Here is a 21,756-nt window from a genome sequence, read left to right as displayed (position 1 = left end):
GTTACCCCACAACCCCATATCAGGTTAGAATGAGGATGTTGGCAAGTAGGGTTCAGAACAGGATTTGTGATAGACGGCAGAAGGTTATTGGGTTATTGGCCCTGAGAGCCCCAGAGGGTGAGGAATGGGTCGCACTGCTTTGGGCACTCAGGAACAGCTGGGCAGCCCCGGCCAGGCACGGGTTAACCTGCGGTGCCTGGTGTGGGAATCCACAAAATCAGAGGGTTTTGGAAACGCTGCAAAAGGCAGGCCCCAGAGACAGCAAACTGTGCTTAGAGCTAAGCAGCAGCCATGAGATAGGCCAGCAGAAAAATTATTTAAAAAGTAGAAAAGCAAGGACAAATAGAACAATGGTCTGTGTATTAATGCTTGTCTAGAATAACTCTCTAAGCTATAGAAAAGTTTATCTAGCAAGATATTAGGAAGGTTGAAGCTTAATAATGGAGCTCTGTGCATTGTGTTTTATGACTTACAGGCAGGTATTGTATTTGAAATAAGCAAGCATTGTTTAACCACAGGTCCATGTGCTTATAGTGGTTGGATAGAACTACTGTCAATGTGCTTTTGCTTTGTGTGATTGGTCAAAAAACTTAAAAAGTGAGTTGTAACATTAAATTCTTAGTCTGCTGCCTGGGATGTGACTGCTGGCATCTTCCCATTGTCATCACCATGTAATGAGACTGATGCTGGAAAATAAAACAGCTCAAGGCAGTTCCACAGCAGCCCCGTCCCGTTGGTGATTTGTGCACAGACCCCTGGCTGGGGACACCTGGGGTGCCTGGGGTGCCCTGCCCACGTTCCCTGATCCTCTGGAGCTGCCAGGGCTCCCTGCCCGGCACAGAGGGTGCCCTGAGCTTCCATCCCCTCCTTCCTCCCACTCCGGGATGGTCCCAGTGCTACAGCTCGGGGAATTCACTCTCCCCATGTCCCAGCACACCGGGATTGCCCCTTCCCTGCCTGCACAGGGACCAGCAGCTGTCACAGACACATTTTATGAAAAATCCTTTCCTCAAGATTCTTCCTCCTGAGAAGCTGAGAGGCTCCAAGAACAAAATGTAAACAATGGTTATCTGCTGCTGTGGAATGCAACAGGTGCATCTGTGATTGGGCTCATGTGGTTGTTTCTAATTAATGGCCAATCACAGTCAGCTGGCTCGGACAGAGCCCAAGCCACAAACCTTTGTTATCATTCCTTCTTTATCTATTCTTAGCTAGCCTTGTGATGAAATCCTTTCCTCTATTCTTTTAGTATAGTTTTAATAGAATATATATAAAGTTTTAATAGAATATATATAATAAAATAATAAATCATGCCTTCTGACACATGGAGTCAGATCCTCTTCTCTTCCCTCATCCTGGGACCCCTGTGAACACTGCCACAGGCAGAGACCCTGGGACACAATGGGGACACAGCGGGGACAGAGATGGCAGTGAACAGAGCTGGAGAGGGACTGGGTACAAGGGATGGAGGGACAGAACACAGGAAATGGCTCCCAGTGCCACAGGGCAGGGATGGATGGGATATTGGGAATTGGGAATTGTTCCCTGGGAGGGTGGGCAGGCCCTGGCACAGGGTGCCCAGAGCAGCTGGGGCTGCCCCTGGATCCCTGGCAGTGCCCAAGGCCAGGCTGGACACTGGGGCTGGAGCAGCCTGGGACAGTAGAAGGCGTCCCTGCCATGGTACTGGGTGGACTTTGAGGTCCCTTCCCACCCAAACCATTCCCTGATTCTGGAATCCTGTGGTGGATGCAGTACCACAAGCCGGGCACCTCAAATACCCAAAGCTGGACCAAACATGGCCCTGATTCCACCCTGGAAATCCAAGGACACATTTTTCCCACCCTGATCAGTGTGGTCAGTGCCTCTGGGTGCCCCAAGCTCCCTTTCCCATTGGGATTTCCTTGGTTCTGCAGGCAGAAGAACTGCAGACAGACCCTCGGTGTCCCCACATCCCACAGGGCAGGAGACACATCCCAGGGTTTCCAGCCTCACTCCAGGCCTGCTCTTGGGCTGGGAAAAGCAAAAATGGACCCGTGGAACACAAAAAGTCCCCCTTTAGTGTCAAGGCTGCGCTTGAGGCAGCTGCTGGGAGCCACCAAACATCCCCTGAATTTCCTGCTGTGACCAACAGAGCAGTGGAAAGTCCCCAGAGGCACAGCAGGAGGGTGGCCCTGTGCCTGTCCCTGTCCCTGCTGTCCTCCCAGCCAAATCCTGGGATGCACTGGGAATGCTCCATGCCCTTGGATCGTGGCTGTTGTTCTGCTGCTCAGCCCCCAGTGTGGGCTCCTGTTGGATTCAGCCCTTTTCTGGCTCAGAGATGGGGTAAATGAGAGGTGTTTTAAAAACTTTTATTCTATTTTCAGTCTCATGTGAAGGGTGAGACAATACAGATCAGTGGCTAACTGTCCACAGGCTCCCAGTGCCAGCCATGCCTGTAGCCACCCCTGGGAGCTGCTCTGGGCTCTTTTCTCCCTCCTTGCCTTTGTTTTATCCATTCTGAGCCTGCTCAGGGCTCCAAGCCAGCCAGAAGGGCCCTGGTTTTTAATTGAAGACATCCAAGTGATGCCTCCCAAAACACACCTTTGGTCTCTGTGGCCCTGATTTTTTAAGATTTTCTAAGCCTTCTGATGTTTACATTCTTGAAACAAACTTTCTCACACACTTTATGTAAATAACTTATTGTTTTGCATTCTTTTATGAAGGAGGAGAAATTTGATGGACTGCTGGTTTGTCCAGTGTCATTGGAGAGGTGGCACTGTCCAACATTTATAGATTTCCAGAAGTGACAGTGGATTGGAGGGTCAGCAATAAGTTTTGGGCTCGGGCACAGCGCTGGCAGCGCCGCTGGCACCGGCTGCCCCCTGGCCCTCACACTTGTCCTGCTGCTCTTCCCAGCCCATCACTGCCGGGGAGGCGCTGGCCAGGGTGGCTCCCACCTCCCCTCCACCTCCCTGTGTCCCTTGGGGTGCCGGAGCCGGCCCGGAGCCGCTGCACACCTGGGGCACTGCACTGTGCCTGGGCAGAACTCCCTGCGGGGGCCATGGGGGTGATGGAGACGATGGGGGCCATGGGGACCCTGTGGGTGATGGGGATGATGGGGGCGATGCAATGGGCACGACGGGGGCCATGGGGAGATGGGGGCCATGGGGGTGATGAGGGCCATGGGGGTGATGGGGGCGATGGAGGGCAATGGGGGCCATGGGGCCCGTGAGCACCATGGGGGCAATGGGGGGCATAAGGGCTGTGGGGCCCATGGGGGCCATGGGGGGTAATGGGGGTAATGGGGGTAATGGGGCCATAGTGGCAAGGCCATGGGGGCCATGGGGGCCATGGGGGGTAATGGGGGTAATGGGGCCATAGTGGCAAGGCCATGGGGGCCATGGGGGGTAATGGGGGTAATGGGGGTAATGGGGCCATAGTGGCAAGGCCATGGGGGCCATGGGGGCCGGGGGCTATGGGGGCTATGGGGGCCATGGGGGTGATGCCATGGGGGCCATGGGGGTGATGGGGGCAGTGCAATGGGGGCCATGGGGGCTGGTGTCATGGGGGCAATGGGGGCCATGGGGGTGATGGGGGCCATGGGGGCGATGCAGCCATGGGGGCTCCGGCCCCGCCACCGCCGTGATTGGCACGGAGCGGAACGGAACGGAACGGAACAAATGCCGCAGCTGAGACGGGCCAGGCTACCTGAAGGAGCCCGCATGTCCTCAGGTTTCACTCATGACCATCTGACAGCAGCAGCAGCTGCGCTGCCAACTTGCTGAGCCAAAGGCTCCAGGAGTCGAAGGAGAGGGAAATTCAGGCCCTAAAAGGTCTCTCCTTGGGATTTCGCACTCTCCACCCGACAGTAAGTACCGGGGTCAGCGCTGGGCGGCTGCCAGGCCCCCAGGCGGGGCTGCAGGGTCGGGGATGTGCCCAGGTTTGTCACTGTCACCGTGCCTGGAGCGGTACCGGCAGTGTCCCGGGATTTGCGGTCTGAGTGCTGGAGGTGGACAGGACCAGGATGGACTCTGGAGGCTCTGGGGGGTTGTTTAGGGCTGGAAGCACCTGCTGGACCCCCCTGCATGGAAAACTGTCCAGGACAGGGGACAAAGTCCCCACAAACGTGCAGGCAGGGCACGGATGAGGGTGGCAGCAGCCAGCGGGCTCTCGGTGGCCACAGGGCTGTGTCGGGCTGAGAGGGGACAGTCAGGGCCAGCCAGGCCATGGGCTCCCGAGCCACCTTCCCCATATCACTGAAGGAGCCACGGGCAGGGCGCACAAGTCTCAGGCTCCTTTCTCCTGGCTTCTCCTCCTGCAGGTCTAAATATAAACCCCGGCCTGGGCAAGCCAAGGTTGCAGGAAAGGTCTGCGGGTGCTCTCAGTGTCTCCTTTCGGGAAGGGCCCTGTCCCTGCAGAGCCCCCGTGCTCCATGGGGCGGCAGGGGGGACCCCCAGGGCAGCGGGGGTGCTGGAACCCCTGTGCCATGCGGGAATGGGGTGCCAGGGAAGGGGAGGCTGTTCCCACCCCGGGGCTGTGGGCACAAAGGCACAGCCCAGGGTGGGGTTCAGAGCTGGATCCCCCGCGGCAATCAGACAGTGCCAGCCTGGGGTTCAGCTCGGGGTTTTTGGGTGCTGTATCCCCCCTGTGCCAGCTGCCATCCCCTGCCACATGGTCAGGGCCCGCTGTGCTCCTCCAGAGCCCTTTTGGGGTTTGTCCAGGGGCAGCCAGCACTATTCCCTCCCTTCCCCTCCATTCCCCCGTTCCCCCCATTCCCCCTTTTCCCCCCTTTACCCCCATTTCCCCATTTCCTCATTCTCCCATACCCCCATTCCCCTCATTTCCCCCCATTTCTCCATTCTGCCCATTTCTCCATTCTGCCCATTTCTCCATTCCCCCCATTTCCCCATTCCCCCCATTCTGCCCATTTCCCCCATTTCCCTCCATTCCCACCATTCCCCCATTCCCTCACATTCACCCATTCCCCGCCTTTCCCCATTCCCTCCCTTCCTCCCATTTCCCCCATCCCCCATTATCCTCATTCTCCCATTCCCCTCATTTCCCTCATTCCCCCCATTCCCCCTATTTCCCCCATTCCCCATTTCTCCATTTCCTCCCATCTCCCCATTCCCCCCATTTCACCCCATCCCCCCATTACTCTCTTTGTCCCATTCCCCCCTTTCCCCCATACCCCTCTTCCCCTCATTTCCCCCCATTTCTCCATTCTGCCCATTTCCCCATTGCCCCCATTGCCCCATTCCCCCCATTCTGCCCATTTCCCCCATTGCCCCATTCCCCCATTCACCAATTTCCCCCATTTCCCTCCAATCCCCCCATTCCCCCATTCCCTCACATAGACCCATTCCCACAATTTCCCCATTCTGTCCATTCCTCCCATTTCCCCATTCCCCATTATCCCCATTCTCCCATTCCCCTTATTTCCCCCATTTTCCCCATTCCCCCCATTTCCCCGTCCCTGCAGAGGGACGTTTTCCGAGGAGCACAAGCATTTCCTGCCCTCGGGGCACTGATGGAGCTGTCAGGGATCAGCCCGCAGCAGGCGAGGGATGGATCTGCGGCTACCACCAAGGAACAACAATTCCACAAAGCCCTGGGGACAGCAGGACATTCCAGTCACTCCCATTATCCCGGGGAGATCCTCAATGGGTTGAGGCAGCGCTGGAGCTGTCCCCTCTGGTTCTTTCCAGAAAAAAAATGTTTTATTTATAATGGTTTGAGGGGGAAAGAGCATATTTACAGGAACTGGTTAACGAGCACAAAGTCCTGCCTTGACCGTGCTGTGCTAATATTTAAATAGCATTTTCTATTTTGTAATGTGTGCAAAAGGGTCCAGTTCAGGATTTTGCCTGGCTCTGTGGAGTCCCTTGGGCAGCTCCAGCTCCACTCAGGGAAATTTGCTGGATTTGGGGTTATGAGAGCGAGCAGCAGAGCCATGAGGAGACGCCCAGCACTGTTTCTGTTTGGAGCAGGTTGGATTAATGATATTCTGTTTGGAGCAGGTTGGATTCATGAGGTTCTGTTTGTAGCAGGTTGGACTAACGAGGTTCTGTTTGAAGCAGGTTGGATCAATGAGGTTCTCTTTAGGTTGGATTAATAAGGTTCTGTTTGAAGCAGGTTGGATTAAGGAGGTTCTGTTTAGGTTGGATTAAGGAGGTTCTGTTTAGGTTGGATTAACAATGTTCTGTTTAGGTTGGATTAACGAGGTTCTGTTTAGGTAGGATAAATAAGGTTCTGTTTGCAGCTGGTTGGATCAATGAGGTTCTGTTTGCAGCAGGTTGGATTAAGGAGGTGGTTTCTATGCAGGGCAGAAAGGGGAGAAGGTGGTGGATGCTTTGGGAAGTTGTGAGAGAAAAGATCCCAGTTTAGCACAGGAGAGGGCAGGGAGAGTGCTCAGCCTCTGTGCCTGTCCTGCTGCCTCCTTCCTGGGATCCATAAATCCCTGGAACATCTCATCTTTGGGTTCCCCTTCTCCATTTCCAGGTGGATCTGGATGAGATCCCTGGGGTTATGGGCTCACCATCTGTGCCAGCTCCAGGTGCCCCGTGCTGGTCCTGACTGGCAGGGTTTGCTCCAGGGCATTGGGATCCAGAGGCTGCAGTGGGAAAGGAGCATTTTCCAGCTGCAGGGATCCCAATATTGCAAACGGGAGCAGCAGGGCTGGGACCTGCTCCTGGTGCTGTGCTGTGGATCCCTGCGGGAGCTGCTGCCTCTCCTGGCATCCCCCAGGGCTGGGGGCATCCCTGCTGCTGTTCCCCGAGCCTGGGGAACAGGAGGTCACTGCAGCCCTACGCCACCCTCCCTTCTCCTCGCTGTCCCGTCGCTGTCCCCTCGCTGTCTCTTTCCCTTCCCGGCACGGCTCAGATCTTTTCCGAGCCTGACACGGGAGGAGCCGCAGCTCCGGGTGACACCCGAGTGCAGGGTGGGCAGTGGGCAAGCGCAGGGTCCCCTTTAACCCTTCCCTGGCTGCTCAAGCCTCCAGCACTGCCAAATCCCCCCAAAATAACTCCGAGCCGCCACCCAGGCCGGTGTCCCCTTTCCAGCAATGCCCTGTCCCCCGGCAGGGACAGCGGCAGTGGGGTTGGGGTGGCATCCCCGGCTGCGGGCAGGAACGGGTCAGTGCGTGGCTGCAGGATGGTGCAACCTCCTATTTCCATCTGCGGCCGGGGAGAGCATCCCAGGATTTCACAGCTCTCGGGCCGTGTGTGCCACCCCCACGCTGAGCGCAGCAGGTACAGCCCCAGGGCGGCGAGCCCCGGGAGCTGCGGGGCAGCAGCGATCCGGGAATTGCGGGGAATTCCCTCCCACGTGGGGCTGGTGCTGCTGCAGGAGCGGAGGTGCCTCTGCAGGGCTGGAATTTCGGGGCTGATGTCCCTGGAAGAGCCGTGGCTCCCTAGAGGTTCAGCACACAGGATTTGGTTTTCTAAAGGAAGGCAGAGCTGGGATGGGCTCAGCTGGGATTTGCCAGGAGCTGGAGGAGGGAGCAGCGCTGATTTTGGCAGGTGCAGAGCAGCCAGAGCTGTGCAGAGCACACAAAGGTGCTGCTGGAATGGGACACAATTCCAAAGGAACTTTGCATCCATCCCATTCCATGGAAATGCCCAGCACAGCTGCAGGGTGTCCCTGTCCCAGGGCAGCACCCAGGCTGGAGCAGCTTGGATGCTCCCAGGAAAAAGCTGCAGTGTTGGGAAGGCTCCTTTCTGCTCGAGGCAGGCAAAAAGCATCATTCCCATAGCAGGGAATTCATCCTCTGTGTGCTTAAAACCATGAAATTGGGGAATGGTTTGGGTTGGAAAGACCTTAAAGCTCATCCCTTTCCATGGCAGGGACACCTCCCACTGTCCCAGGCTGCTCTAGCCTGGCCTTGGGCACTGCCAGGGATCCAGGGGCAGCCCCAGCTGCTCTGGGAATTCCATCCCAGCCCCTCCCTACCCTCACAGGGAACAATTCCTAATTCTCAATCTCCCATCCATCCCTGCCCTCTGGCAGTGGGAGCCATTCCCTGTGTCCTGTCCCTCTGTCCCTTGTCTCCATCACCCTGTGCTGCTGCCCTGGTGACCCGTGGGTGACACACAGTGGCTTGGCTGGGGGGCAGAGGTGGCACACGAGGAGCAGGAGCTGCTGCAGCATCTCAGTGCCCTGCTCTGGCTGGGAAGAGGCACCCAGCAGTGCTGGGCTGGCTCTGGAAGCGTTTCCCAAGGAAGGACCTTCCTTTTGGCTGGGCTCGGGGGCATTCCAGGCAGCCCTTGGTGACGGATGCACTTGGAAGCATCCCCCATCCCTGCTGGCATGCCTGGCTTGGGCCACGCTGCAGGCAGAGAGCAGCAAACCCCCCCCCAGAGCAGGGCAAAGAGCCGCGGTGGTGACAGGAACCCGCCCAGGGGACGTGTCACTCAGTGTCACTCACAGAGCCACTGGTGCCAGAGGTGTCACAGCCACACCGGGCACTTAAACCATCTGCAATTCAAAGCATAACGCTGGGAAAAAAAAAAAAAATTTTCCTCACTCTAAAGCCCATCACTATTTTAAAATAGAGTGGGAAAAGGCTTGGGGTCACTTAATTTTCTTAAAGGTGTTGTTTTCTCATTAAAATCTCCCACCCTCTGCCTTTAAAGCAGCCTGAAAACCCAGCAATTTTCCAGAACCACCATGCTGCTGGAATTCCCACAGCAGCATCCTAAGAGCCATTTGTGTGTGAAAGGAAATCCTGGAGATTTCCTGCATCTTTCCAGATGGTTTTTGTAATGGAGTTACAGCACAGAATTAAGGGACCACAACTTCTCCAGGGGTGGACGCATCAAACTCTTAAACAGCACAGAAAAGAATGCAAATTTGTTTATTAAATGGTTGATTTTGTCTTGCACAAGTGAGGGTGCCAGAATCCCTGGATAGAAACTCCCATAATCCTGAATATTCCACAGGAATATTCTGCAGGAGCTGAGGTGAATCTCCCCCACCTGCAGGGTTGGAGTTCTCCACTCCCTGTGCCACTTGTGGATATAAAAAAAACATTTCACATCAGATTTTTTCAATATTCCCATGTTTTTCCCTAAAACTTGTGGGAAATACAGTAGAAACTAAACAAACAAACAGCCTACAGGACTTTTTGAGGTCGTGGCATCCCTGGGACCATGCCAGGAGGGTTTTCTGCACCCATCAGATTTTCCAACACAGCTCGGGTCACTCTGCAGGCTCCTGCTGCCCTGGCTAGGTTTGAAGCAAATTTGTGTTTTCTTGGGAGCTTAATCTATGGAAATTTTGGGTTTTAAAACCTGTTCAAAGCATGCAGGGGTGGAGAGGAGATTTCCTGGACATGCAGCAGGTTTGGGAGAGCAGGGTTAGGAATGGCTCAGGGATCTGATAACCATGGGAAGGGCTGGGTCAGAAGGGACCTTAAAAACCATTTAAATCCACCCCTGCCATGGCAGGGACACCTTCCACTATCCCAGGCTGATGCAGCCCCAATGTCCAGCCTGACCTTGGGCACTGCCAGGGATCCAGGGGCAGCCCCAGCTGCTCTGGGCACCCTGTGCCAGGGCCTGCCCACCCTCACAGGGAGCAATTCGCAATATCCCATCCATCCCTGCCCTCTTGCAATGAGAGCCATTCCCTGTGTCCTGTCCTCACCCAGCCCTATGTGCCTGGGGGAATCTGCATTTTTCTGGTCCCTTGGGAAACTCCAGGGCTGCAGGTGCCCCTCAGTGTGGCATTCACACTCTCTGAAAAATCCCTTCGTCCAGGATTTTTCTCCTGGGAAGCTGAGAAGCCTCAGAGAAAAGGAAAACAATTCTTATCTCATTTGCTTCTCCTGTATTTTGCTCATGGGGAATGTGTTTGGAGATTGTTTACCCACAGGTGATTGTTCCATTGGATTCTGCTGTGAGTTGTTTTCACTCTTTGGTCAATCAGGGCCAAGCTGTGTCTGGAAAGAGTCACAATTTTTTCATTATTATTTTTTTAGCATTCAGTAAGTATCTTTTCTGTACTCTTTATAGTATAGTATACTATATAATATATTTATATATAATATTATATAGCATATATAAGATATAATAATATATAATAGATAATATATAATTATATAGTATATAATATAATAATATATTGTATATAATATTATATAGTATATTATTCTTTAATATAATACAGTATAATAAAGAAATAAATTAGCCTTCTGAGAACATGGAGTCAGATGCATCGTTCCTGCCTTTGCCAGGGCATTTCTCAGCAAATACAACACCCAAGAGCACAGGAGGCTACAGGCTGGTAGGTGATTCCCCCAAAAAATAAATGCCTTAGGGAGGAACTGGAGCCTGGATCAGGCAGGTGAGGGCGATCCCAAGCCCCTGTGTCCCCCAGAGCTAAGAATTCCCTCCCTCTCTCTTCCCCAACCCATGGAGGTTTTTTTCTGGGCAGAATGAAGTGCCTGGATGGGGTGGCTTTACCAGCAGCCTCAGACCCCTCACTGTCCTGTTACACAGATCCTCTTACACAGCATCCCTGGGAGCTCCCAAACCAGTCCTGTTTTACTCTGGTGCCTGATTCCTTTGTGTGCCCTCAGCAGCAAAAATATCAAGGGGAGCTGAATTTCTCTCCAAGTGCAGCCTGGGCACCCCTGAGCCAGGAGCTGCTCCCAGTTCCCTGCTGGGGGTTGAGATTCTCACCCAGGACATGCCCTGGGCAGGGTCCCAAAGCTGCAGCTCACCTGTGTCATGTCACAGCAGCAGCCCTCAGCCAGGTGACAATTAGCATTGGCTCCATGATTCACAGAAGGCTGATCAATCTCTTTGTTATTACATCATTATTAAGAAACTGTCTATTTATAGACAGTTACAATACTCTTGGACCTAATTGGTTCTCCAGTCCAACACCATCACCGTTGCTAATTAACAAATCATCCTTTGGTAAACAAATCTCCACAACCCATTCCACATGTTCATAAGTTAAGAATTATTTATCATTCTTTTCTCTGATCTTCTCACAGCCTTTCCCTGGGAAAGTTCTCTGTTGCTCTCTGTGCCACAGAGCATCACAGCAAAAAGGAGCCATTCATCTCAGCTGGGTGGCCAAAATTTAGGAAGCAAATAAATCAGTGTTCTGTAGAGACATTTTAAAGTGATTGATTGCCCAGCAGGAAAGATGAGGGGCAGGGATCTTCCTTAATCAGGGACTCTTGGAGGACTCGGGTGCTGGAGAGGGACCTCATGGGTGACTTGTGCCAGATTTGTCACTGACTTTACCTGTGGCAGCACAAGGAGTTTGGTCTGGCTTTGTTTCTGAGGCTGGGAGGCCACCAGAGATGCTAGTGGGTTCTCCCCTGTGCTGTGTGGGATCTGGGCATGGGATCAGCCCTGCTCCTGCTCCCTGGGGCCACCCCATCCCCTCTGAGTGGCCCCAAAGGGCTCAGAGCAGCACCAGGAGCTGCAAAAGACCCTGAAAAGCCACAAAGAATTCCCATGCCAGGGGTAACATCTCCTTTGAGCCTCCCAGTGTAGCCTCAGGCAGTGCTGCCCTGCCCCAGCATCTCCCAGCCCGCTCCTGGTGCTGCTCCATGGCCCGGGAGGGGCTTGGAGAGGGGACAGGGCCAGGAGAGGGAATCAGGGCAGGAGAAGGGACAGGGAGAGGAGAGGGGACAGGGGCAGGGAGAGGGGACACGAGCAGGGAGAGGGGACAGGGACAGGAGAGGGGACAGGGGCAGGGACAGGAGCAGGGAGAGGGGACAGGGGCAGGAGAGGGGACAGGGGCAGCGACACAGGCAGGGAGAGGGGACAGGAGCCGGGAGAGGGGACAGGGACAGGAGAGGGGACATGGGCAGCGACACAGGCAGGGAGAGGGGACAGGAGCAGGGAGAGGGGACAGGGACAGGAGAGGGATGCGGACACGAGAAGGAACCCGGGCAAGAGCAGAGCTGTGGCTGCTCGCAGCGGCTCCCCGGGACAGGAATGAGCAGAGTCATGGGGCTGCAGAAACCTGAGCCCGGCGCTGATCGCTGGTGGCAGCTGGAGGCAGAGCCACCTCCGGCAGCGGGGACAGCGCTGGGCACCGCGGTGGCAGCACCCGGGCAGCACCCCCGGCATGAGCGGGGACAGCAATGGCACAGCCCCTGGCACCGGCTGCACCGACAGCTCTGCCCATTGCCAGGGAAACTGAGACTGTCCCGAGTAACAAGGTGCACCAAGGGAAATATAGGCTGGATATGAGGAAAAAGTGTTTTACAGAAAGCGTGATAAAGTTCTGGAATGGCTGCCCAGGGAGGTGGTGGAGTCCCCATCCCTGGGTGTGTTTAACAAAGCCTGGATGTGGCGCTGGCTGAGTTGAGATGTTGGGGCTGGGTTGGATTTGATGATCTTGAAGGTCTCTTCCAGCCCAGTGATTCTGTGAATTCTGTGAATTTGGAGAAATTTTGGGAATTCCCAGGGAGGTGGTGGAGTCACCATCCTTGGATGTGTTTAACAAAGCCTGGATGTGGCACTGGGTGCCAGGGTTAGTTGAGGTGTTGGGGCTGGGTTGGATTTGATAATCTTAAAGGTCTCTTCCAACCCTGTTCTGTTAATTCTGTGATTCTGTGAATTCTGTGATTCTGTAAATTCTGTGATTCTGTGAATTCTGTGCTTATGTGATTCTGTGATTCTGTGACTCTTTGAATTCTGTCATTCTGTGAATTCTGTGAAGGTTCCCCCATGAGCCCTGTGGCTCCTGCTGGAGCCTGGGTGCTGCTCCCTCTGATGACCCTGATGGATCCATTCCCAGCTGAGCTGTTCTGTGATCCCCTGCACCAGCACATTCCCCCTGGGATTTAGGGTGATAAATCCAGCCACAGCCTTGTGCTTCTTGGCTTTTTTGAGCTTACTGTTACTGAGGAGAAGGTTCCAGAGCTGCTCAAGTGGAGCAGGAGCTGGGTGTAAGTCCTGAGCAAGTCCATGAGAAGCAGCACTGGTGGCACCTCTGTCCCCTGCCCAGGCACTGTCCCCTCTCAGACACACCTGAGATCCATAATTCCCTTTTTGTTTGCTTTGATGGGGTCCCACCTCTGGGGTCCATCCCCTGCCCCACCTGTGGGGGACCAGCTGGGGCCACAAGCTGGGCTGGGACCAGACTCCATTTGCAGTGATGTGACTCAGTTTGTGCAATTAAATTACCCCACGCAGCAAGGACAGAGCTCTCCCTGAATCAGATGGAGTCAGAAAATCGGGTTTTCAGGTTGGAAAAACCCTCAGAGAGCATCAAGCCCAACTGTGCCCCCACCATTGGCCCCTGTCCCCAAGTGCCACATCCACAGGGCTTTGAAACCCCTCCAGGGATGGCGACTCCAGCCCTGCCCTGGGCAGACTTTTCCAAAGTCTGGCCAACTTTTCTACGAAGAAATTTTCCCAACATCCAATTTAAACCTGGCACAGTCGTTCCCTCTCCTCCTGTCCCTGTTCCCTGGAGCACAGCCTGACCCCCCCGGCTGTCCCCTCCCGTCAGGAGCTGTGCAGAGCCACAAGGGCCCCTGAGCCTCCTTTGCTCCAGGCTGAGCCTCTTCCCAGCTCCATTTCCAGTCTCTTTTCCCATCAGGGCTGTAAATGTCCAGTTCTCCCTAATCCCAAAGTGTGACCGTGTTCACAGGGATCTGAGGACAAGGGACGAGGATCTGACTCCATGTTTCAGAAGGCTGATTTATTATTTTATTATATATATTATATTAAAACTATACTAAAAGAATAGAAGAAAGGATTTCATCAGAAGGCTAGCTAAGAATAGAATACCAAAGAATGATAACAAAGGATTGTGGCTCTGAGCCAGCTCACTTTGATTGGCCATTAATTAGAAACAACCACGTGAGACCAATCACAGATGCACCTGTTGCATTCCACAGCAGCAGATAACCATTGTTTACATTTTGTTCTTGAGGTCTCTCAGCTTCTCAGGAGGAAAAATCCTAAGGAAAGGATTTTTCATAAAAGATGTCTGTGACACCAAAGGGCTGAGGGTTTCCTGCTCTCAGCACAGCAGAGCTCCGGTGATTGTTGATCCTGAAGGTTTTTTGGGGGCAGGTGCTTGGCAGTTCCACAGGAAGTTTGGGTTTCCAGTGGGATGCTTGGTTTGGGAGGGTGAGGCACAGAGGTGCCGCTGTCCCCAGTGTCCATGAGAAGCAGGGTTGAGTTTTATGGGATGTTGGGCTCATATCCCACACAATCTGGAGTCATGGGACACTGCCAAGGCACAGGAACCTCTGTGGTGTTGGGGAAGCCTCTGCCAGCACCTCCACCTCCCCCAGGGCATGTCAGCCTCTGTGCAGCAGAACATCCTTACTTCTCCTAACCCACCCACCCTATTCCCTCTGGGAAGACATCCCAATCCCTGTGACATCCAAAAATGCCATTACTGCTTCCCTTTTTGGCTCAGGACAAGCCTTTGACCCTTCCTGGGAGCAGAGCCACCCAGCAGGACAGGTTCCTTGTGCTTCCCACGAGGAAGGACCCAGATCCTCTGGCTAAGGAACCTCCTGTTGGAGGCACCACAGGCCCCTTGCAGGAGCAAAGCTGTTGATGCTGTGCCAAGGGGAGGCAGCTGGAGCAGGGCTGCTGCTTCCCAAGGTGTTTGGTTGTGTTGAAACACCGTGTTTGGAGTGTGAAACTGGCACTGCCAGGTGGTGACAGGGACACCAGGTGTCCCGGCCTCATGGTGCCTCCTGACTGGAGGTGGAATCACAGAATCAAAAATCAGAGAATCACAGAATCAGAGAATCACAGAATCACAGCCTCAAAGAATCACAGAATCACAGAATTAATGAGGTTGGAAAAGACCTTTGAGATCTTCAAGTCCAATACATGACCCAACACCACCTTGTCACCACTCAGTGCCACATCCAGGCTTTCCTCAAGCACCTCCAGGGATGGTGACTCCACCACCTCCCCTGGGCAGCCCCTTCCAGTGCCCCATTTTTCTGGGAAAACATTTCTCCTGATGTCCAGCATAAACTTCCCCTGGTGCGGCTTAAGGTTGTGTCCCCTTTTCCTGTCACTGCTCAGGGACTTGTGGGGAACCAGAAGGTCCCTCCTGGGCCTTCTCCAGCCTGAGGTTTCCCAGCTCCAGATGGGAATGGGGGTCTGGGAGGAGAAGGAGCACCCTGGGTGCTCTGTGATCCATGCACAATAACCTTCCCTACAAGCTCAACATTTCTGCCATAAATGCATTTGCTAAAACCCTGCTGAGATCCTGACACCAACTGCCCCTGAGATGTCCCCAGCTGGTGTTCCTAAAACCCCACTGAGATCCTGCCACCAACTGCCCCCAAGGTGTCCCCAGGTGGTGTTCCTGAAACCCCAAACACCCCCAAGATGTCCCCAGGTGGTGTTCCTAAACCCCAAACAGCCCCCAGATATCCTCAGGTGGTATTCCTAAAACCCCAAACACCCCAGAGATGTCCCCAGCTGGTGTTCCTAAAACCCCAAATACCCCAGAGATGTCCCCAGCTGGTGTTCCTAAAACCCCAAACACCCCCGAGATGCCTCCAAACCCCCCCAAGATGTCCCCAGGTGGTGTTCCTAAAACCCCAAACACCTCCGAGATGCCCCCAGCTGGTGTTCCCAAACCCTAAACCCCCCCGAGATGCCCCCAAACCCCCCTGAGAGGCCCTCAAGCCCCCCTGAGATATCTCCAGGTGATGTTCCTAAACCCCCCCCAAGATGCCCCCCAAACCCCCCTCCTGAGACATCCCCAGGTGGTGCAGCAGCCCCTTGTCCCCGCAGGCCGGGCGCGGCGGGCCCGGGAGCAGAATGCGAGCATGGCCGGCCTGCCGCACATCCCGGGCCCCGAGAACCTGCGCCCCTTCACGCCCGCCTCGCTGGCCGCCATCGAGCAGCGCATGGCCGAGGCCGAGGCGCTCCGCATAAAGAGGCAGCAGGTGGAGATGCCCGAGGAGGAGGAGATCAAGCCCAGCAGTGACCTGGAAGCCGGCAAGAACTTGCCCCTCATCTATGGCGACCCACCCGCGGAGCTCATCGGGACCCCGCTGGAGGACCTGGACCCTTTCTACAAGGACAAGAAGGTGAGGGATGGAGCTTTGACCGTGGTAGGTGTTTTGTGGAGATAGCTAAAAACTCCACAACTCTGTAAAAGTTGTAAAGCCAGTATGTTTATTATTATGTTTATTATTACAAGCGCTGGACGCATGCGGAGATTACTCTCCTTAAAAGACATGTGTACTTCTGGGAACTTCAGATCCCTTTTTACCTTCTTCTCAAATCCATATGCATAGAATTTCACCATAGGTTCATACATATTCATTTTTACAAATTTTGCGTGATATTTGCAGCTAGTTCTTCTTTATCAGAAAGAATTCCAGGTCAACAATTCCAGGTTGACCTGCTTTCACAGCAGCCTTTTTGTCTCTTTTTATCACTCTTTGTCTCTACTCCTTTATCTCTGTCTTTCATTGAATTAGTTTCTTTGAGCTTAGGCTTTTGAGTCAGGCTACATAGCTATGTTTTCTAACCACAGACTCAAAGATGTACATTTCACCTAAATCAAAATGAATTTCTACTCTGGAGAATTTCTACTCTGTCTCATAGGCTTGGCCTTAGGGCTAAGTCCCAAGAAAAAGACCCAAGCAGGGACGTCCTGTGCTTACCTGAGCCCATTCTGGTGATCCACTATCGGTTTCTCTGGGTCTGGATTGAAGGCACTTGAGATGGTAGTTCATGTTTGGACTCAGATGTTTATAATTTCTTATCAGTAAAACAGTCTCACAACCATGAGTTCTGCAGCAAGGCACAAAATGGCCAACAATCTCTTGGTACAAGATCTTATAAGGCTAAACTATCCAATTAAGAACTGACACCTAGATTATTTTCTCTTTTAACCCAAGAACTGATCCCAATGCAGACTTTTCTGCCCAATTACAAAATGCCACCCAAACCCAAGAAGAAGAAGCATGAAGAAGAAACCCAGGATGACACCCTGTGCTTTCCATCTTGCTTCCATTCACAACACACTAAAAATCCCAAAACCTCAATTTCTCACCAAGTGTTACACCTACACTACTCTCTATAACCTATTTCACACTTTTGTGGATTCTAGTTTATTCTGGAGTCTAGGAAACTCTCTCCATGAATGAGGGTCAAAGTCAGTGCTCCCCTGGGGGTCAGGGCACCCCAGAGCAGACAGAGAAATATTCCCTGTGTGCTGTTCCACAATCCACCACCCCAGACTGCTGTGGTTGCCTCTCTCCCAAGGCAGAGAGCATCCCTGAGCCTTTGGAACTCCAAACACACAGAAAAATCATCCCTGCAAGGGCAGCCCTTGGTCTGTGGTGTTTGGGGGGTGTAGAAGGACTAACGCCCCCTTCCCTCTTTTCTCCACAGACGTTCATAGTCCTCAACAAGGGCAAGTCCATCTTTCGCTTCTCGGCCACCCCTGCTCTCTACATGCTGGGGCCCTTCAACCCCATCCGCAGAGGAGCCATCAAAGTCCTCATCCATTCATATCCTTGGTCTTGGTCAAACCCTGGTGTTCAGAGCCCAAACAGCCCCAGGAGAGGGGCAAGTGAAGGGGTTTATGGTGGAGTGGTGTGGAAACCTCCTGGGCCCCCAGCACAGGCAGGACCTGCTGCCCAGAGCTTTACCCCAAGGAGCAGGTCCTTGATGGGCACCTTGGAGGCACCAAAACCTTGCTCTGGTTGGAGAAGGGAGGAATCAGTTTGGATGGAGAAGGGAAGAAGCCCAAGGGGTGAAGCTTCCTAGGGAGAGGATGAAGGGTTTTGAGGTCTGGGGAGACTTGGAAAGGAAGGGAAATGTTCATGGGTCAGATCTGGTCCCACTGGGAAGGGGGTGAGCAGGGGAGCTCCAAGGAGGCTTTGGGAGAGGGAAGCAGAGGAACCAGGACAGAGGGGGAAAGGCAGGAAAGGAGCCCAAGAGCATTGCAGGGTGGTTGGAAGTGATCCCAGCAGAGCTCTGGAGGAAGTGGGGGTTCATGGCCTTAAGGGAGAAGGAAAACAGGCAGAGAGGGCTAAGCCTAAGAGTTAGAGCTTTCTAGAAAGAGATGAAGGTTTTTGAAATCTGGAGAGACAGGGAAGGGAAGGGAAGGGAAGGGAAGGGAAGGGAAGGGAAGGGAAGGGAAGGGAAGGGAAGGGAAGGGAAGGGAAGGGAAGGGAAGGGAAGGGAAGGGAAGGGAAGGGAAGGGAAGGGAAGGGAAGGGAAGGGAAGGGAAGGGAAGGGAAGGGAAGGGAAGGGAAGGGAAGGGAAGGGAAGGGAAGGGAAGGGAAGGGAAGGGAAGGGAAGGGAAGGGAAGGGAAGGGAAGGGAAGGGAAGGGAAGGGAAGGGAAGGGAAGGGAAGGGAAGGGAAGGGAAGGGAAGGGAAGGGAAGGGAAGGGAAGGGAAGGGAAGGGAAGGGAAGGGAAGGGAAGGGAAGGGAAGGGAAGGGAAGGGAAGGGAAGGGAAGGGAAGGGAAGGGAAGGCTGGATCCAAAGATGATGGAGAGAAAGGAGCAGAGGGGACAGAAAGGGAGGAAGGGCCAGCACTACAGAGCTGGGAAGGGGAGCAGAAAGGAAGGAAAGGGGCTGGGACCATACACGGAAGCAAAGAGGAAAAGAGGGAAGTGTGAGCACAGGACTGAGGCAGGAGAGCAACAGTAGAAGCAGAACAGGGTGAGGGACCAAAGTGGCAGCCAGGACAAGAGGAACAGGGACTCTTGGCTTCCTGACCATGGGGAGAGGGGATCCAGGCACCATCCATAGCATTTGTCCTTGACCAGGTTTTAAATTATTCAGCATGTTCATCATGATCACCATTTTAACCAACTGCGTGTTTATGACGATGAGCAACCCCCCGCCGTGGTCCAAGAACGTGGAGTGAGTCCTAGACCTCCCCTGGCCATGGGGACAGCCCAGCCTGGCAATGTCCCCCAGGGGGGACAAGACCAAGGCTGAGAGAGGGGATGGGGATCCAGGCACCCTTCAGCACAGGGGAGGTGTCACTGGGAGGTGCTGGTGGCCCTCAGAAGGGATGTCCACATTCTCCATAGGGCATTGAAGAGTGAGAATGTTTCAGAGCTGCTCAAATTCTGGTGGGATCCCCATGTCTGGAGAGCCCTGAAGAGCAGGTTGGGCTGGGCTAGGTTAGCACTGTCTGTCTGGAGAGGCTTAGCTGATCTACCTGTCCATGGACAACACAGGGGAGAGGGGAAATCCAGCATTTTCTGCTGTGGTTCTGCACAGTCAGGCCTCAGCAGGGAGCATTGGGGGTGGTGGGACATCATCAGGAACAGAGGTGATACAGAATGGTCAACAGAGAGATTGGTACCTCAAGATGTCCCAACCCACCTTACAAGGTGAGGAGTATTGGAATATTTACCAATATAGCCGGACGGGATGTGCCTTGGCTTGTCTGGCCCTGCTGCTGAACCAAATAGCAGCAACTGTGTTTTCACCCCACAGACCCTTTTGGCTGGCTGGGTGTGTGGTGTTTCACTCACAGACACTTTTGGCTGGCTGGGTGTGTGGTGTTTCACTCACAGACACTTTTGGCTGGCTGGGTGTGTGGTGTTTCACCCCACAGACACTTTTGGCTGGCTGGGTGTGTGGTGTTTCACCCCACAGACACTTTGGGCTGGCTGGGTGTGTGGTGTTTCACCCCACAGACACTTTGGGCTGGCTGGGTGCTGCAGCTGGGCCCGTGGGGACAAGGCCAGGCCTGCAGGAGCTCTGGTGGTGCTGGGATGGAGCTTCCCCCCATAACAGGGGCTGCTCCTCAGGTTTCCCTCTGCTGGAGAAGCTTTAAGGCGATGGTGAAGGAAAGGAGTCGGTTCTGATGGAGGGTTTGGATGCAGAGCTTTATTCTGGCCCACACGCCTCTGAATGCAGCACCAGCTCCAACAGAACTCCCTGAGCCCGTGGTTGCTGCTCCTTTAACCACGGGGAGAGGGCAGGGAAGGGGCAGGGAGCCACCAAGCAGGGACAGGAGGGGAGGGACAAAGGGACAAAGGACACCCGGATGGCCCAATGCCCCCAGGGATAGAGGGCATCCTTTGAATCTGCCAATCACTCGATGCCATTCTGGAATGCCAGGAGTGACAGACAGTGCTGGGAGGGGAAAGGAGAGGTGACTGACACACCTGGGAGGGAATTATCAGGGGAGGGACTCGAGGTTCTGGGGTAAACCCTGAAATCACAACACAACAGAGGAGAAAACCTCTCCCAGTGCTGAAGCACCCCAAAAACACATCAGCCCCCAGAGTCAGCTCCTCAAGACATTCCCCCTGGCAGGGGTGGGCAAACCTTGGACCTGGGCAAGTGTGTCCCGGGTGACCAGTCCTGTTTCAGATACGCCTTCACTGGGATCTACACCTTCGAGTCTCTCATCAAGATCCTGTCCAGAGGCTTCTGCATCGATGACTTCACATTCCTGCGTGACCCGTGGAACTGGCTAGACTTCATGGTCATCTCCATGGCGTGAGTCCTGTGGGATGGGGAGGAACAAGGAGTGCTCTGGGCAGAGCCCCTGCAGCTCCTCCCTCTCCTGTCCCACAGCTACATCACCGAGTTCGTGGACCTGGGGAACATCTCTGCTCTCAGGACCTTCCGTGTCCTCCGTGCCTTGAAAACCATCACGGTGATACCAGGTGGGACTTGGGGCCTCCCCTCCGTGCCTTCCTCTGAGCTCAGGTGTTCCCACCATTCCCAGAAATTCCTGCTTATTTGGCCAGCTCCAAGGGAAAACAAAGAAAATTAGGTATTCCATAAATTTTCCACGTAAATTCAGCTTTTGGGCCAGGTCCTGCTGATTTTACATCTTGAAATCAGCTGCACTCATCAGGTTGTTTGGCAGCTGCTGAAGAGGCAGGTGTGATGTTTTTAGGGCTCCTTGGAGATGGATTAAGGGAATTTGTGCTCCCAGTGGATTTATGGGTTTGATAAACCAAATCTCTCCATTTTTGAAGCTATGGACTCAGTTTTCTGCCCATTGTTAGCTGTCTGGTGCTGAGGCTTGAGATATTTAACAGGTATTGGTTTAACATCACCCAAAACACCCAGACTCGTGTGAGGAGCACCTTATCAAATCCCTATGATTGCTCATTTCCAAATTTGATACCGTTTCAACACCTGGTGCAAGCACAGAAATCTGAAGTGTGAGATTGAACTGAAAATGAAAATTCCTTGTGGTGAATAAATCCTTGTGGTGTCCCTGCAGGCTCCAGATCGTGAGGGTTCACATTTGAATGTTTTTTTCCTTCATCAAACAGGCTAAAAATTGCATTGAGCAAAATGTAAACTGCTGCTTCTTTCTGGAATGACATCCCCAAGGGCTCTGCAGAAATAGCAGTGGCAAAAAATAAGCTGGTTTGGAACATCTGACCTTGGTCAGGCCCGTAGAGAACAGGATTTTACTTAAATAGTTTGGGGAACGATGACCTGGCAGGAGGTCAGGGCTAAAAGTCATTTTCTTGGAGAATTTTTCCATGTGAGAAAGCTCTAAAGATGAACATTGGGATGTCCCAGCATTGTCCATCACCCATGTAGACCTTGACTGACAGAAACTCCATCCTCCATGGAAAAACCCCATTGAGGATCTGTGGATGAGCCTCCCTGGGGAGGGATTGGTGATGGTGTAGGGAGAGATGAGTTAATCCAGGTGCAGATGTCACTTTGTCACCTTCACTGGGGCACACCAGGGATTTGCCAGCTTGAAGGGATCAGGATGAGAGGCCTGGCAGGGCTCTCAACCACCCAGGTGTGACGGTGTTCACAGGGGTCCGAGGATGAGGGAAGAGATGAGGATC

At 53.7% G+C, this 21,756-nt stretch overlaps 1 protein-coding gene across 1 annotated transcript in view; it reads left to right on the top strand.

The window, feature by feature from the left end:
* The first annotated feature begins 15,766 nt into the window (after positions 1 to 15,766).
* The window catches only part of SCN4A (sodium voltage-gated channel alpha subunit 4), a 42,580-nt gene continuing 36,590 nt past the window's right edge, over positions 15,767 to 21,756 (top strand). Inside the window, exons 1-5 of the mRNA XM_059489135.1 lie at positions 15,767 to 16,030; positions 17,346 to 17,464; positions 18,740 to 18,829; positions 20,300 to 20,428; positions 20,507 to 20,598. Coding sequence (XP_059345118.1) covers positions 15,767 to 16,030; positions 17,346 to 17,464; positions 18,740 to 18,829; positions 20,300 to 20,428; positions 20,507 to 20,598 — 694 coding nt within the window. The remainder of the gene's footprint in view (positions 16,031 to 17,345; positions 17,465 to 18,739; positions 18,830 to 20,299; positions 20,429 to 20,506; positions 20,599 to 21,756) is intronic.

The sequence above is a fragment of the Ammospiza nelsoni genome, chromosome 26 (assembly GCF_027579445.1).
Source record: "Ammospiza nelsoni isolate bAmmNel1 chromosome 26, bAmmNel1.pri, whole genome shotgun sequence".
In the NCBI taxonomy this organism is placed as follows: Eukaryota; Metazoa; Chordata; class Aves; order Passeriformes; family Passerellidae; genus Ammospiza; species Ammospiza nelsoni.
Note: the sequence above shows the minus strand (reverse complement) of the source record. Positions and strands in the feature narration are given on the sequence as shown.